We start from the raw sequence: 17,121 nt of genomic DNA on the forward strand, positions 1-17,121 counted from the left end.
AAACATGCATCTGGGTTTAAGGCTGCAAAGGACTGGTTAACTCTCTTGCTAAGAGACAATGCTAAAGGTGACTTTAAGTTAAAGCCTGTAATTGTGAATCTCTCTGAAACACCACAAGCAATGAAAGGTATTTTAAAGTTGTCTACCAGTGATTTGGAAATCAAACAAGAAAGCCTGGGTGACGATTGTTTTTTTTCCAAACTTGGTTTGTTTCACATTTTTGTCCAGCAGTGAAACAGTATTGAGGAGCATCACCTTGAACCTAAAGTTTTGTTGGTGCTTAATAATGCCCCAGGCCACCCTGAGAATCTTGACATGCTTTGGACCTGCATTCCTGTAGAAGTGAATTTACCTTCCATCCAATGCCATTTCATTACTCCAACCAATGGATCAAGGAGTAATATTGAATTTTAAAGCCTACTGTCTTCGTCGCACAGTCAAGCAACTTGTAGAGGAAACAAAAGGTCAAGACAAACAATCCATCAGGTAGTTTTGGAAAAACTGCAACATCATGAAAGCTGCAGACAATATCAGAGCAGCCTGGGATGAAGTAACTTCAAACTGCATGAATGGAGTGTGGAAGAAGCTATGGCCAGAAGCATGCAACGACATCCTAGGATTTCAGGTGGAACCAGCCATCTACATCATTGTTGAACTGGCCAATGAAGTGGGAAAAGAGGATGGTAATAATGGCAACGTTGAAGAGTTACTGCATTCTAATAATGAAAGCCTTAATAACGAAGAGTTCCAAGAATTGGCAGAACAATGCATCCTGGGTGAATCTGACAATGGATGGAGAAGGGGAAACAGCAGCCAAGAAACCTCAACACACACATCATGGACCAGTTCATCGATAACAACCCTGACTGGGGGTGAATCAATTAGGCAAAGAGAGGTGTTCGTGACATGATTCCCGAGAACTGCTTCATGAGAAGAAAATTAAGAAAAAGCAGTCAAATCTTGTTACCTACTTGAAGAAGCTAAAGTTAGAGGAGGACCCAGAGCCTGGTCCCTCGTCTAGGATGGAATCACCACCTACTCCATCCCACTGCTGCTGCTGCGATGTGTTGCTACTCCAATGATGTACAGATGAGGCCTATTTGTGTGTTTGTTTCTCCATGAATTACTGTACAGGCAGTCCCTGGGTTACAAACAAGTTCCATTCCTAAGTCTGTCTTTAAGTCGGAACAGGTACATCCAGTATTATTTAGCGTCAGTTAGTCAAACGTTTGTCTCAGTATATAGTATACATTTTACCTTTCTATGCATATAAACCACTTAAGAAATGTATGTATTTCAATAATTAAACCACTGCATTGCTTAGTAATAATTGTAGTTTTCATTGGGACAGGGCCTTTCACATGCTCCATTATTCTCACTTCATCCTTTAAAATTGGTCCGATTGTTGACTGACTGTAGCCTAATGCTTTTCCAATGACCGATGGCGTTTCACCTCTTTCCGATCGCTTTATTATTTCCACCTTATTTTCAATCGTGATCGTTTTCCGTCAACGGAACAGAAACACTGTGGATTCAGGAGCAGCCGCAGGCGGCGAGTTCTGAGCTCCCTCGGGTCCTAAAGTCCACCTGCACTGAGACAGGTTAAATGGGACAAGTGGGGGTGGTGTTGACTGGAAAAGGGGGGCCAGGGTGAACCTTGCTAAGAAAAATCTAAGCCAAATACAAAGTTACACACTCAACACAGTGTTAAAATGGTGGATGGTGTTCTCCTGCCTCGAGCTGACGAATTTCTAATATCAAACAACAGGAATTCTGCAGATGCTGGAAATTCAAGCAACACACATCAAAGTTGCTGGTGAACGCAGCAGGCCAAGCAGCATCTATAGGAAGAGGCGCAGTCGACGTTTCAGGCCGAGACCTTTCGTCAGGACTAACTGAAGGAAGAGTGAGTAAGGGATTTGAAAGCTGGAGGGGGAGGGGGAGATGCAAAATGATAGGAGAAGACAGGAGGGGGAGGGATAGAGCCGAGAGCTGGACAGGTGATAGGCAAAAGGGGATACGAGAGGATCATGGGACAGGAGGTCCGGGAAGAAAGACGGGGGGGGGGTGACCCAGAGGATGGGCAAGAGGTATATTCAGAGGGACAGAGGGAGAAAAAGGAGAGTGAGAGAAAGAATGTGTGCATAAAAAAGAGTAACAGATGGGGTACGAGGGGGAGGTGGGGCCTAGCGGAAGTTAGAGAAGTCAATGTTCATGCCATCAGGTTGGAGGCTATCTAGATGGAATATAAGGTGTTGTTCCTCCAACCTGAGTGTGGCTTCATCTTGACAGTAGAGGAGGCCGTGGATAGACATGTCAGAATGGGAATGGGATGTGGAATTAAAATGTGTGGCCACTGGGAGATCCTGCTGTCTCCGAGTCTGCGTCGGGTCTCACCAATATTTAATATAATAGGCTTTATGGCAGGCCGTTCGTAAGTCAGGGAATAACTGTATATACATAATATCATACATCTCAGGTTTGATTTTTTAAAAATCAGACACACATGTCCATTTAAGTAATGTTATAATGACCCCACGTAGCGCGGATTTACACTGTGCACCACCTCCAAGGACCACACCCTCAGTGTTAAGTGGGGTCTGAGTGTACCACGGCTCAGGTAATGACCAACCAATGCTTCACTTCTAGGAAGCTTATGCATTTCATTTGAAGGTACATGTTGTCCTTGGTTTGATTTTATGTAAGGACATGGGAAAAAAATCAAAATAAAATGCATAAGTAAACTATTGGGACCAGTTTGACTGTAAATGAGTTTATAAATAAACCTACAGTGAAAACTACTTCCCATAAAGCTTGACTGTTTAATTTTAACAAATATTAACATGTAGTTAAATTGAATCAATATTTTTCACCAAGTATAATATTTACACTCCTGTTGTTCCAACATTTTTTAAAAGCAGCATTATTTTAATGATATTCAAAAAAATCCAGTAGTGAGGAAACAACTCTGTGGCATCCAAAAAGTGCTGACTATCTAACCGCAACTGTCATTAATTTCCATATGGGGCCATTTAACCCTCCCTGAATGCTCAGCAAAATTTTAAGCTCAGAGAAAAATCTGTTCGGAGTTGTACGCTGGAGGGTGTATGGTGAGAAGGGATATGTAGGGGTGTTGTTTTAAAACGGATTTTCTGTACATCTTGCAAGAGGACAGCAGTTGGGGAAGCAGAATAGGAATAGATAAAGGGTGAGTGGTGCTTATTTATTTATTGATACAGAGTGGGCACGTGGCCAAATGGTTAAGGCATTCGACTAGCGATCTGAAGGTTGTGAGTTCGAGCCACCGGCAAGCCAGCATGTTGTGTCTTTGAGCAAGGCACTTAATCACACATTGCTCTGCGACGACACTGGTGCCAAGCTGTATGGGTCCTAATGCCCTTCCCTTGTACAACATTGGTGTCGTGGAGAGGGGAGACTTGCAGCATGGGCAACTGCCAGTCTTCCACACAACCTTGCCCAGGGCTGCGTCCTGGAGAGTGAAGACTTTCCAGGTGCAAATCCATGGTCTCACAAGACTAACGGATGACTTTATTTATTTATTTAGTGTGAAACAGGCCGTTCCAGCCCTTCAAGCTGCGCCATCTAACAACCCGCAATTTAACCCTAGAACAATTTACAATGACTAATTAACCTACTAACCAGCATGTGTTTGGCCTGTGGGAGGAAACCGGAGCACGTGGAGGAAACGCACACAGTCACAGGGAGAATGTACAAGCTCCTTACAGGCAGCGGCGGGAATTGAACCTTGGTCACCTGGACTGTTAAGTGTTGTGCTAACCACTATGCTACCAGGCCTAAGGTGTTGGTGATCAGGTATGGGGTCTGGATAAGAACGATATTTTGCAGGGAAGAGCAGAGTGGTTCTTGTGTAACTGGGAGTGGGGTAAGGACAGCAGATGGTGTGAGGAGCAGATAGTCAGCTGGTGGTTTAGACAAGCCTACGGCACTCCTGGTAAGGAACAAGTACTTTACGGAGAAGCTGCGATGGTGCTGTGGAACAGAGCAATGGTGAGGGCAATCAGAGGGACAGGAATAGTGTTAGGTGGGGGAGTAGACTGCAGTCAGAGGGAAAGGTGGGATCGTTAGGGGGAGGAGTGGATGGAGCTAAGGAGGGAAGGCTTGCAGGTCAGAGAAAAGGGGACCAAGTCTGATTGATATCAGTGGGAATAAAAGGATGGACGGAAGAAGTCAGCAGACAGGGCTGGCGAATGATGGTTGGAGGAGATGTTGGTTGTGGAAGGAAGCAAAAATTAGCTGGGGGACAGCTGATGCTGGACAGAGGCAATCAGAAGTTAATTCATGATGTAGGCCTGTTAGCAGTCAGAGATTGAGCTGAAATTTCCTGGTGTAAAAGCAAGTGTCGATCTGGAGTCAGAATTTAGGGTAGAGGGGGAAGGGTGCTAGAGTTATTGAGTCATAGAAGACCACATCACAGAAATGGCTCTTCAGCCCATCTAGCTTATGCTAACCCATTTACTCAGCCTAGTCCCATCAACCTCCACACGGACCGTAGCTCTCCATACCCCTCCCATCCATGTACCTCTCTAAACTTCTCTTAAATGTTAAAATTAAAATTGCTTTTACCACTTGTGGTGGCAGCTCGTTTCACACCCTCACTACCCTCTGGGTGAAGAAGTTTCCCCTTTGTTCCCTTTAAACATTTCACCTTTCACCCTTTGCCCATGACATCTAGTTGTAGTCTCACTCAACCTCAGTGGAAAAAAGCCTGCCTGCATTTACCCTATCTATAGTCCTAATAATTTTGTATAACTTATCAAATCTCCTCTTAATCTTGTGTTCTACGGGATAAAAAGTGCTAACCTATTCAACCTTTCCCTATAACTCAGGTCCTCCAGACCCAACAATATCCTTGTCAATTTTCTTTGAACTCTTTCAATATTATTTACATCATTCCTGTAGGTAGGTGACCAAGACTGCACACAATATTCCAAATTGGGCCTCACCAATGTCTTATACAACTTCAACATAACATCCCATCTCCTGTACTCAGAACTTTGATCTATGAAGGCCAATGTGCCAAAAGCTTTCTTTATGACCCTATCTACCTGTGATGCCACTTTCAATGAATGATAGACCTGTATTCCCCGATTCCTTTGTTCTACTGCACTCCTCAGTGCCCTAATGCTCACTGTGTAAGGCCTACCCTGGTTGATCCCATTGAAGTGCAACACTACACACTGGTCTGCATTAAATTCCATCCGCCATTTTCAAGCTAGTCCAGATCCTACTGCAAGCTTTGACAGTCTTCCTTGCTGTCCACTACACCCCCAGTCTTGGTGTTACCTGCAAATTTGCTGATCCAGTTAATGACATAATGATCCAGATTGTTGATATAGATGACAAACAACAATGCACTCAGCACTGATCCCTGCTATCTTTAGTCACAGGCCTCCAGTCAGAGAGGCAACCATCTACTACCACTCTCTGGCTTCTCCCACAAAGCCAATGTCTAATCCAATTAACTACCTCACCTTGAATGTCAAGCGACAGAACTTTCTAGATCAGCCTTCCATGTGGGAACTCGTAAAATGTCTTGCTTAAGTCCACATCTGCTGCTTTGCCTTCAACAATTTTCCTGGTAACTTCCTCATAAAACTAAGAGATTGGTTAGATATGACTTACCATGCACAAAGCCATGCTGACTATCACTAATCAGTCCATGTCTATCCAAATACTCATCTATCTGGTCCCTTAGAATACCTTCCAATAACTTTCCCACTATTGATGCCAGACTCACCAGCCTATAATTTCCTGGTTTATTCTTAGCGCCTTTCTTAAACAGTGGAATGACATTAGCTGTAATCCAATCCTCTGGTACATCATGTCACTATGGGTGATTTAAATATTTACTGCTGGGGCCCCAGAAATTTCTACACTTGCTTCCCACAGGGTCCAAGAGTAAACCTTGTCAGGCCCTGGGGATTTATCTTGCCTGATTTGCCTCAGGGTAGCAATTACCTCCTCCTCTGTAATCTCTACAGGGCCCACTTCTATAGACTCTGTATCCATCTCCTGAGTAGATAAAGATACAAAGAATCCATTTAAGATCCCCCCATCTCTTTTTGCTTCAAGCACAGATTACCATTCTGATCTTCCAGAGGATCTATTTTGTCCATTGTAATTCTTTTGCTCTTAACATAGCTGTAGAAGCCCTTAGGATTCTCCTTCACCTTGTCTGCCAGAGCAACTTCATGCCTTCTTTTGCCCTCCTGATTGCTTTCTTAAGTGTTCTTTTGCATTTCTTATACTCCCCAAGTACCTCATTTGTTCTTGCCTGCCTATACCCGCCAGGTACCTCCTTTTTAACTCAACCATGGCCTCAATATCTCTTGAAAATCAAGGTTCCCTAAACCTGTTACCTTTGTCTTTTATTTTGACAGGTACATACATATTTTGTACTCTCAAGATTTCACGTTTGAAAACCTCCCATCTACCAAGTACAGCTTTGTCAGAAAGCAGCCTGTCCAAATCCACACATGTCAGATCCTTTCTGATACCATCAAAATTGGCCTTTTTTCCCTGTTTTTTTGTCCTTTTTTTTAGGTAGGGGTATGTATCGGGGGGAAGGTTTAAGGGGAGGGGGGAGGGTAGATATTATTCTATGTAATCAAGTTTGAAAATTGAATAAAATAAATTATTTTTTAAAAAATTGGCCTTTCTCCATTTAGAATTTCAACCCCAGGACCAGAAGTATCCTCTTCCATAATTACTTTGAAACTAGTGGCATTATGATCACTAGATGCAAAGTGTTCCCTATACAAACTTCTGTCACCTTCCCTGTCTTATTCCCTAATAGGGGATAAAGCATTGTAAACTCTATTGTTAGGATTTCTCTGTATTGATTAAAGAAACTTTCCTGGACACATTTGATAAACTCTATGCTATTTAGTCCTTTAACAGGATAGGAGTCCCAGTGGAAAGTTAAAATCACTTAGTATCACATTCTGGGCTCCAAACAGTCCTTCCACTTCACATTCGAGTCTGCTGGTGTCGTCTATTGTGTCCAGAGCTCCCATCTGCCAAAAGTGGAACTTCTTGGTGGCCAAACATTTTAATTTCGATTCCTATTCCCCTTTCAACATGTCAGTCTAAGGCCTCCTCTTATGCCTCTGTATGCCTCCAACTTGATGGCACGAAGAACGATTTTTCCTTCTGGTAAAAATATTCTTCTCCCCCCGCTCACTGCCCTCTTCTTCTATTCCTTACTCTGGCCTTTTACCTCTTCTCACCTCCCTATTACTTCCCCCTGGGCACCCTCTCCTTCCCTTTCTGCTGTGGTCCAATCTCGTCTCCTATTAGATTCCTTCTTCTCCAGCTCTTTACCTTTCCCATCCACTTGGCTTCACCCATCTCCTTCTATTTAGCCTGCTTTTCCTCTCTCCAACCCACCTTTTTATTCTGGCATCTTCCCTCTTCCTTTTCAGTACTGAAGAAGGATCTTAGCCCAAAACATCTACTATTGACTCTTTTCCATAGATGCTGCCTAACCTGCTGTGTTCCATCAGCACTTTGTGTGTGTTACTATCACAACCTTATGTTTCTTGTAAGTCTGTGATCTCTCCGCAAATTTGTTCCCTAAATTCCACAGACTGTTGGGTGGTCTCTAATATAGCCCCATTAACATGGTCATGCCTTTCTTATTCCTCAGTTCCACCCATAAAGCCTCACTAGACGAGTTTTCCTGTGTGTCCTGACTGAGCACTGCCCTGTCATTTTCCCTGACTAGTAATGCCACCCTTCACCCTTTAACCCTTTCCACTCTATCACATCTAAAACAATGGTATGCCAGACCTGCTCCTCTTGCAACCAAGTTCATAACAAGCAGCTTGTGACAGGGGTTGAAATTTACTGGGGAGTTTGTTCAGCCAGTGAGGATATACTGTAGGGCTGTAAAGATTATCTTAGGTGTTCAGAGCTACCTAACTCCAGCTCCATCACTCTTCCAAAACCTGCACAACCCAATCCACATGGGTTAAAAGCAGACAGTCTCATTTATAGCACTTAAATCATCACACACTGGTTTCCTAGAGACAGAATGCCTCTTGTGTGCTGCCTCAGTGAGAAACAGACGAAGGAAGATTTCATAAAATTTTGGTTCCGTTTTGCATTTACATATTAAGATACAGCCCTATGACTGAGTTCTGAGAACTTGATTACTTATTCTGCTAAAATCACAGTGGTGGATAATTAGTGTTAAGCGTTTAATAAAAAAAAAATCCCCGGATGCAATTCTTTAAATGAGAAGATTGGTTGAGAGATCAGGCGCAGGTTGATGAATGTAGTTGGTGGCTATCAATGGACTGTAAAAATGAGTGGAAAATGGCCACACACTTTAATTCCACATCCCATTCCCATTCTGATATGTCTATCCACTGCCTCCTCTACTGTAAAGATGAAGCCACACTCAGGTTGGAGGAACAACACCTTATATTCCATCTGGGTAGCCTCCAACCTGATGGCGCAAACATTGTCTTCTCTAACTTCCGCTAATGCCCCACCTCCCCCTCGTACCCCATCCGTTATTTATATACACACATTCTTTCTCTCTCTCTCCTTTTTCTCCCTGTCCCTCTGACTATACCCCATGCCCATCCTCTGGGTTTTTCCCCCCTCCCCCTTTTCCTTCTCCCCGGGCCTCTTGTCCCATGATCCTCTCGTATCCCTTTTGCCAATCAACTGTCCAGCTCTTGGCTCCATCCCTCCCCCTCCCGTCTTCTCCTATCATTTTGGATCTCCCCCTCCCCCTCCCCCTTTCAAATCTCTTACTAGCTCTTCCTTCAGTTAGTCCTGACGAAGGGTCTCGGCCCGAAACGTTGCCTGTACCTCTTCCTAGAGATGCTGCCTGGCCTGCTGCGTTCACCAGCAACTTTGATGTGTGTTGCTTGAATTTCCAGCATCTGCAGAATTCCTCGTGTTTATGTGGTTTAAAGCTTATGAACCACAATCACTTAAATTATTATTTTCTGAAGTGACTAAGGAACAAAATATAAAATAATAAAATATTTAACAACTATCAATCTACAGTAAACGTGCAGTGTACTCAAGCTCGATGGACATGTACTTGGTACTGAGACTGTGGAAATCCAATGGATGTGCAGAATGCTCTAGGAGTACTCTCAGTGGCCACTTTATTAGGTACATCCTAAAGTAGCCATTGAGTGTATGTTTATGGTCTTCTGCTGCTGAAGCTCATCCACTTCAATGTGTTCAAAGACGCTCTTCCGCATAACACTGTTGTACCCATGATTATTTGAGTTACTCTTGCCTTCCGATCAGCTTGAACCAATATGGCAGTTTTCCTCCAAGCTCTCTTATTAACAAGACATTTTCGCTCACAGAACTGCCATTCATTAGATTTTTTTTTGTTTTTCGCACCATTGTCTGTAAATTCTAGGCACCATTGTGCATGAAAACCCCAGGAGATCAGCTGTTTCAGAGATACTCAAAGCAGCACGAACAATCATTCCATGGTCAGTCACTTAGATCACATTTCTCCCACATGATTGGCCGTTTCGATATTTCCATTAACGAGCAGGTGTAACTAAAAAAAATGGCCATTGGGTGTATAACCATGCATTTAAATTTAAGCATTTGGTAGTAAAGGCTGCATTACAGCTTTTGGTGTTTAAGCTTCTGATTGTCAGATTTGTCACCACTCTATTAACCTGAAATCAGACATTTTTCACAGGATGTCCAATACATGAAGATTTTAAGCACATAGCCTACATCTATGCACTTCAGCTGCTCGTGGGTGGCCTTGCAATTCTTGGAGCCTTTTATGTAAGATAATAACCACAATTACGGGATATTTAGAAACAGGAGGATCTACTTTTAAGTAATCAAAGCAATACTGTCTGTGGACTGTAGTTAGGTGTAATGTAATCAGCTTTCCGTGATCACATCTCAGAAACACATACAACTAAAGTTGGCAACAGTTTTGAAAGGGACACACTCAAGAAATGGTGTACATATATATGATTCTCAATGTTGGGAAGATGAATATTTAAAAGGTAAAATTTTGTAACTTTTTTTTATTTGATTACAAAGCCAGACTCCTGCATGTTCCTTTGACTCAAATGTTACTGATTTCTTTGGGGCAATGTTGAATACACTCACAAATGACCCACTCCCAAAGCTGGGAGAAGAAGGGGATTAATATTAGTAATTAAGGAACCTTAACCCATACCACTTCTTTCATACCTCATGCCATTTTGCAGGTGGTCTGGTGGGCGACCTTTTGAACATACTGCTTTGGAGAGGCAGGATACCTCTATTTAAAATTAAATCCAGCTCAGACTGTACACTTGGAGTCAGATTTAAAGGTAACATTTGCCATGCATTAGGAACAGGAGCACGAGATGCAGTTGCAGAAAGGAAAATATATTTTAGAGCATCCTTCTTGAATCTAGAAATGCATTCAACCAAACACTCACCTTTCCTTATTCCAAATGTGACCTCTTATCACTGGTTTGATTTGCTGTTTTTGGTTGACCTTCAACCTGTCCCACAGTTCTCCCACCTTCTTCTTGATCTGTAATTACTTGAACCTGTCTTTCAATCTCCAGCCTGTTCCACTAGCCCCATCCTTGATGACCTGTTGCCTAACTTTGGATGAGCTTCCTGCTCTCCCACTCACTGATCTCTCCTTCAGTAGAGCTGGGCTTTGATCCACTTCCCAACACTCACTAAGCATGGATCCCTTTCAAATCAGTGTTGACATGCTGCTGGCCTTTCCTGCTCTGCATGAGAAATTATAATGATAGCTTGCTCTTACCATCAGCAAGACTTTCATATCCCAAGGCTTCCTCCCTCCTTTCCTATCAACCAATTATAAATACCTGGGTCCAGTGATATGGCAATATCTGCAAACAGACATGCACAATTCAGCCCTTACCTTCTTCTGGACCGGGAGTAATATTAGCCTTAATCTCAGGGCCAAAGGTATAGGTTTTGGCTTGGACATGGAAGCAGTAGGGTACTCCTTTAAACAAATCTCGAACCTTCAGCCAGCGTTGATCGTTGCCTCGAAGATCAACTGTCACCACTTTACTCACACCTAATCAAATCAAGAAAAAGTAAACAAAAGTATTCCAAAATAAATGTTCCACAAACTACACAAGAACTGTACAAAGGTGCCACTTGTCAACAATGCAGTTTAAATCTGCTGTTCAAGGACTGGGCCAGCTTCTTAAAATGGATTCAAAGCTTTGTAGGAGTAATTTAAATATTGAATGACAGTGTGAAATAGGGCAAAGTAATGAATCAATTCTCCTGTCTTTACCCTGTCACAGGCCTTCATTTTCGTTGCCTTCTCCCTGCCATCTTCCTCTACATCTTAAAAGCTGGTTACCTCAAATTTATCGCAGTTCTAGTGCGTGGTCATCACATACAGTGTTAATTCAATATGATGCTACCTGACCTGCTGAACAGTTCCATTTTTTTGCTCTTAATATTTCAGATTTCCAACGTCCCTGATTTTTGCTATTATAATGACCTTAGGCTGCCAATTTGAATAATTGGCTGAAGCTAGAACCATCTTTAGGTAAAAATTATTGGAAGGATAATAGAGACACAATCTATTCCAGTGACCCAGTCTTTTGCAGGTCACCCAGCTGTAATGCTGGCACAGTCTGTCTCTCTCCACTAGCATAGCCTAAACATCTGAGTACTTCTTACAACTCTACAGTTTGCAGCTATTAATTCTCTTAATTGTGTCCTCTCTGACAGCACTCATTTCATAGATTTTACATTCTTTAGTTAGCATTTTCTGTTCATACTGACCTATCATTGGATGATTTCATCTATTACTTATCCCCACAGAATCCCTGCTTTCACCTTATCAGATATATTCTATTTGTCCCATCCTTCTTCACCCATCCTCCTTTCAACTTAGAACTGACTTGTTTTATTTCCCCGTTCTGAAATAGGGCCATTGAAATGAACTTTTAACTTTGTTTCTCTTTCCATAAACTTTGCCTGAAATGCAGTGTTTTCTCCTTTCCACTTTTTTATTCCTGCTCTGTTTTTCAAATCTTGCTCCGTTTCAGTGTCTTCTTTTTACCTCGTACAGCTTCCAGTGGCTCGTAGACCAGTCTGTATCCCCTGAGAACTCCATTGGGCATAGCTGGCTCTCCCCACAACACTTTCAACGTAGTGGTCGTAACTTCTGTAAATGTAATGAAACTGGGAGCACTTGGAGCTGTTGTGGAAGAAAAAAAAAACAAAAAGAGAGACGAAGAAATATTTAAATACATTTGCTTTTATATATTCATGGCTTACCTTCAGTTTTGACATATCCTAGTGAGCAGATTTGCTTTTTGGAAGGGTTTAAACTAGTTTGGGGGGGGGCGTGGGGTTAGGAATCAGAGTGAAAGGTTAGAGGACAGGACCTTTGGTGTAAAGGTAGACACAGCCTGGAAGAGAGATAGTGAGGAAGTACAACCAGTCGAAAGGACATAATTATAGGCAGTTCGATGGATTGAAATGTGGATAATGCAGAAAGTATCAGGAACAAGGGTGATGAACTTAGAGCATGGATCAGTAATGGAACTGCAGTGTTGTGGCCATTACAAAGCTTTGGCTGTCACAAGGGCAGGAATGGCTGCTGGATATGAATAGAATTCACTTTATTCCTCACATCCTTTACATACATGAGGAGTAAAAATCCTTACGTTACGTCTCCGTCTAAATGTGTATTTTACAGTAATTTGTAATAAATAGTAGGTATAACAGAACAGTCAATATAGCTTAGAAATACAATTGTGTCAGTGTGAATTAATCAGTCTGATGGCCTGGTGGAAGAAGCTGTCCTGGAGCCTGTTGGTCCTGGCTTTAATGCTATGGTACCATTTCTCGGATGGCAGCAGCTGGAACAGTTTGCGGTTGGATGACTCGGGTCCCCAATAATCCTTCGGGCCCTTTTTACGTACCCGTCACTGTAAATGTCCTGAATAGTGGTAAGTTCACATCCACAGATGCGCTGGGCTGTCCGCACCATTCTCTGCAGAGCCCTGTGATTGAGGGAAGTACAGTTCCCATACCAGGCAGTGATGCAGCCAGTCAGGGTGCTCTCGATTGTGCCCCTGTAGAAAGTCCTTAGGATATTCTAGGGTTTAGATGCTTCAAAAGGAACAGAAAGGGAGTAAAAGAGGTGGGAGAAATTGCTAATCAGGGATAGCATCACAACTATAGAAAGGGAGGACATTGCATAGGTATCATCTACTGAACTCAGAAAAAAGGTGCAATCACTCTATTTGAAGTATTCTATAGACTACCCCCCCCCCCCAACAGCAGTGACACCGCAGACTAGATCAGGAGGCAGATTAGGAAGAAGTGCAAAAATAACCGGGTTGTTGGCATGGGTAACTTCCAACTTCACTAATACTAATTCACTCCTCCTTAGTGCAAGAGGTTTAGGTGGGACAGATTTTGTTAGGTGTGTTAGACATGGAACAAGCTAAGATGATGAGAAGCCATTCTGGATCTAGTACTAGTTGCTGACCGTAGTCAGGTGACAGATTTCCTGCTGGGCAAGCATTCCAGTGATAGTGACCACAACTCCCTGACTTTCAAATAACATTGAACAAGGATAGGAACAGACGGTATAATAAAGTATTTAATTATCATGTTATTAGGCAGGAATTTGGAAGCATAAATTGGGAACAGAAGTGTGGAAATTATTTAGGGAGCAGTGCATGGGGTTCTGGATAGGTCTGTCCTTTTGAGGTAGGAAATGATGGTAGGATGAAGGAACCATGGTTGACAAGAAAGACTGAGCATTTAGTGAACAGCACGAAGAAAGCATACTTAACATTTAGGGAGCAAATATCAGACAATGGTCTTGAGAGTTACAAGGCAGCCAGGGAACAGCTTAAGAAAGGAATCAGGAAAGCTAAAAGGGGAATGAGAAAGTCTTTGTGAGTAGGATTAGAGAAAACTTCAAGGCATTCTACACATATATGAAGAACAGCAGGATGACTAGAGTGAGAACAGGACTGACCAGGGATAAAGAAGGAAACCAGCACCAGGAGTCAGAGGAGGCCCTTAATGAATACTTTGCTTGAGTATTCACAAGTTGACGAATGTGAAGTAAGCTCAGAAAAGGCTAATGTGCTGGAACAGGTCGAGGTTAAGAAACAGGCTGTGTTGGAACTTTTGAAAAGCATTAAGTTAAAGTGATCCCTGAGGCTGGACAGGATATTCTCCAGGTGTCTACGGGAAGTGAGGGATGAGATTGCTGGGGCACTGATAATGATCTTTGTGTCCTCACTGGCCACAGGAGTAGCACCAAAATAGTGGAGGATGACAAATTGTATTCCTTTGTTCCAGAAAGGTAATAGGAATAATCCTTAAAATTATAGATCTGTGAGTCTTAGATCACTGCTAGGCAAACTATTGGAGAGAATTCTTAGAGACAGGTTGAGTGTTTGGAGAAGCACAGACTGACTAGATTGTCAGTATGAATTTACGAGGGGCAGGTTGTGCCTCACGAGTCTGAATGACCTTTTTGAAGAAGTGACAAAACAAGTTGATGAAGGTAGAGTGGTGGATGTGGTGTTTAGCATGGTGTTTAACAACGTTCCACAAGGCAGTCTCATTCAGAAAGTCAGGAGGCAATGACTTCTAGGTAAGCTTTGCTTTATGGATTCAGAACTGGCTTGCCCACAGAAGGCAGAAGGTGGACTTATTCAGCCCTGAAGTCAGTGACTAGCGGTGTTCCACAGGAATCTATTCTGTGACCCCTGCTCTTTACGATTTTTATAAATGACTTAGATGAGGAAGTGGATGGGTGAGCTGGCACGTTTGCAGATGACACAAAGGTTGTTGGTGTTGTGGATACTGTAGAAGCTTGCCATAGGTTACTATGAGGCACTGACAGGATGCTGAAATTGGCTAAGAAGTGGCAGATCTGTCCTTTAATCTCCTGAGCGCGATTCTAGAAGAATACTGAAAACACATTTTCAACTTCAAAAATTTGCACTGCCTGATTTCTTGTGCTTCCAGTTTATTCTATGTTCATCTTCCTCAGTAAGTAACTACAATGTAGAGAATTCTTTGTATGTTGCATTTAGAAAACATTAAGCTCATAAACCAAATCACTTCCTTTGTGCAATGCAACTTTGGGTTTAATACCAGCAAAATAAATTCAGATTCTCATCACACGACAGTCCTAAATAGACCTTTAATTTTTAGTTCTTAAACATGCATTGGAAAATGAGACAATAATAACTAGGATATTTCTTCCCAGTTTCCATAATTTTATTTTGACTGTTACATAGCAACTTACAACCTAAAAAGAGACTGGTTGACACACCAATTTCCAATAACCAATTTCTGAGCTATTCAGACTATATGGAATTCCCACTTTAGTCTTATCTTTTACAGCATCCAGATAAATTAAACGCTGTGATAGCATCTGCCTCCACTACCCTTGCAGGCAGAGATTCCAGATCTCCACCACGCTGTGAGAATTTTATTTGCTTACATTCTATCCAATACATCCAACTATTACTTATATCTATGGTGTCCATTTGTAAACATCTCCAGGGATGGCTGTCTCCTGTTGATCTAATTTTATATACTTTGATTAAATCTCTCCACAGCTAACCCTTTTTTGAAGAAAACAATCACACCCTAAACCATCCAGACCAAACTTTACCATCCTTGGCACCACCTCAGAAAATCTCCTCTATCCAATCTTTGACAGCAAACACTCAGCAATTGATTAGCAATTGTTAGAAATTGAGTCATAAGACCATAAGACATAGGAGCAGAATTAAGCAATTCGGCTCTCCGGGTCACTGGGTCACCTCTACCATTTCATCATGGCTAATCCACTTCCCTCTCAACCTCATTCTCCTGCATTCTCTACGTAACCTTTCATGCCCTGACTAATCAAGAACCTATCAACCTTCGTCTTAAATACACCCAGGGAACTGGTCTCCACAGCGTCTGTGGCAACGAAATCGACAGATCCACCACCTTCTGGCCAAATCTTTATTCTAAATGGACGTACCTCTATTCCAAGCCTGTGCCCTCTGGTCATAGACTCCCCACTATATGAAACATCCTCCCCACATCCACTCTATCTAGGCCATTTAACATTTGATAGGTTTCAATGCTATTCTCCCTAATTCTTCAGAATTCTAGCAAGTACAGGATAGGCTCAGAGTGATCAAATGCTCATCATACAGTAACCCTTTTATTCCTGGGATCATTCTTGTGAACCCCTTCTGGACCCTCTCCAATGTCAGCACATCCTTTCTCAGACAAGGGGCCCAAAACTGCTTACAATACTACAAGGCATGCCTCCCTAGTGCCTTATAAAGCCTCAGCATTACATCCTTGCTTTAATATGCTAGTCCTCTCAAAATGACCACTAAAATTGCACTCTCCTACCTCACCACTGACTCAACCTGCATAGTAACTGTTAAGGAATCCTGCACAAGGACTCCCTACTCCATTTACACCTCGGATTTCTGAATTTTCCCCTCATTTATAAAACAATCTATACTTCCATTCCTTCTACCAAAGTATATGGCCATACATGCCCCTGCAGTGAATTCCACCTGTCACATCTTTACCCATTCTCCTAATCTGTCTCAGTCCTTCTGCAGCCTCACTACTCCCTCAACACTACCTGCCCCTTCACCTATTTTCATACCATCTGCAGACTTGGCCATCATCCAATTCATTGACATACAACATAAAAAGAAACAGTCCCAACACTGACCCCAGCGGAAAACCATTTGTCATCGGCAGCCAATCAGAAAAGGGTCTCTTTATTCCTACTCTGCCTCCTGCCAATCATCCAACGTTCTATCCATGTTAATATCTTCCCTCTTGCTAAGCAGCCTCATGTGTGGCACCTATTCACAGGCCCTCTGAAAATCCAAGTAGATAACATCCACCAATTCTCCTTTGTCTATCCTCCTTGATATTTCTTCAAATAACCTCCAAAAGATTTGTCAGGTAAGACTTTCCATGAAGGAAATCACCCTGACTTTAACCTATTTTATCATGTGCCTCCAAGTACCACAAAAACTCATACTTAACAATTGACTCCCAACAACTTCCCAG

At 42.4% G+C, this 17,121-nt stretch overlaps 1 protein-coding gene across 2 annotated transcripts in view; it reads right to left on the minus strand.

Annotated features, from left to right (window-relative positions):
• The window catches only part of sdk1a (sidekick cell adhesion molecule 1a), a 779,580-nt gene that overhangs the window by 37,205 nt on the left and 725,254 nt on the right, over window positions 1-17,121 (minus strand). For both annotated transcript variants that reach the window (XM_063058961.1, XM_063058960.1), the window contains exons 38-39: window positions 12,104-12,241; window positions 10,937-11,098 (exon numbers count right to left, since the gene is read on the minus strand). In XM_063058961.1, coding sequence (XP_062915031.1) covers window positions 10,937-11,098; window positions 12,104-12,241 — 300 coding nt within the window. The remainder of the gene's footprint in view (window positions 1-10,936; window positions 11,099-12,103; window positions 12,242-17,121) is intronic.

The sequence above is a fragment of the Mobula hypostoma genome, chromosome 9 (genome assembly GCF_963921235.1).
Source record: "Mobula hypostoma chromosome 9, sMobHyp1.1, whole genome shotgun sequence".
In the NCBI taxonomy this organism is placed as follows: Eukaryota; Metazoa; Chordata; class Chondrichthyes; order Myliobatiformes; family Myliobatidae; genus Mobula; species Mobula hypostoma.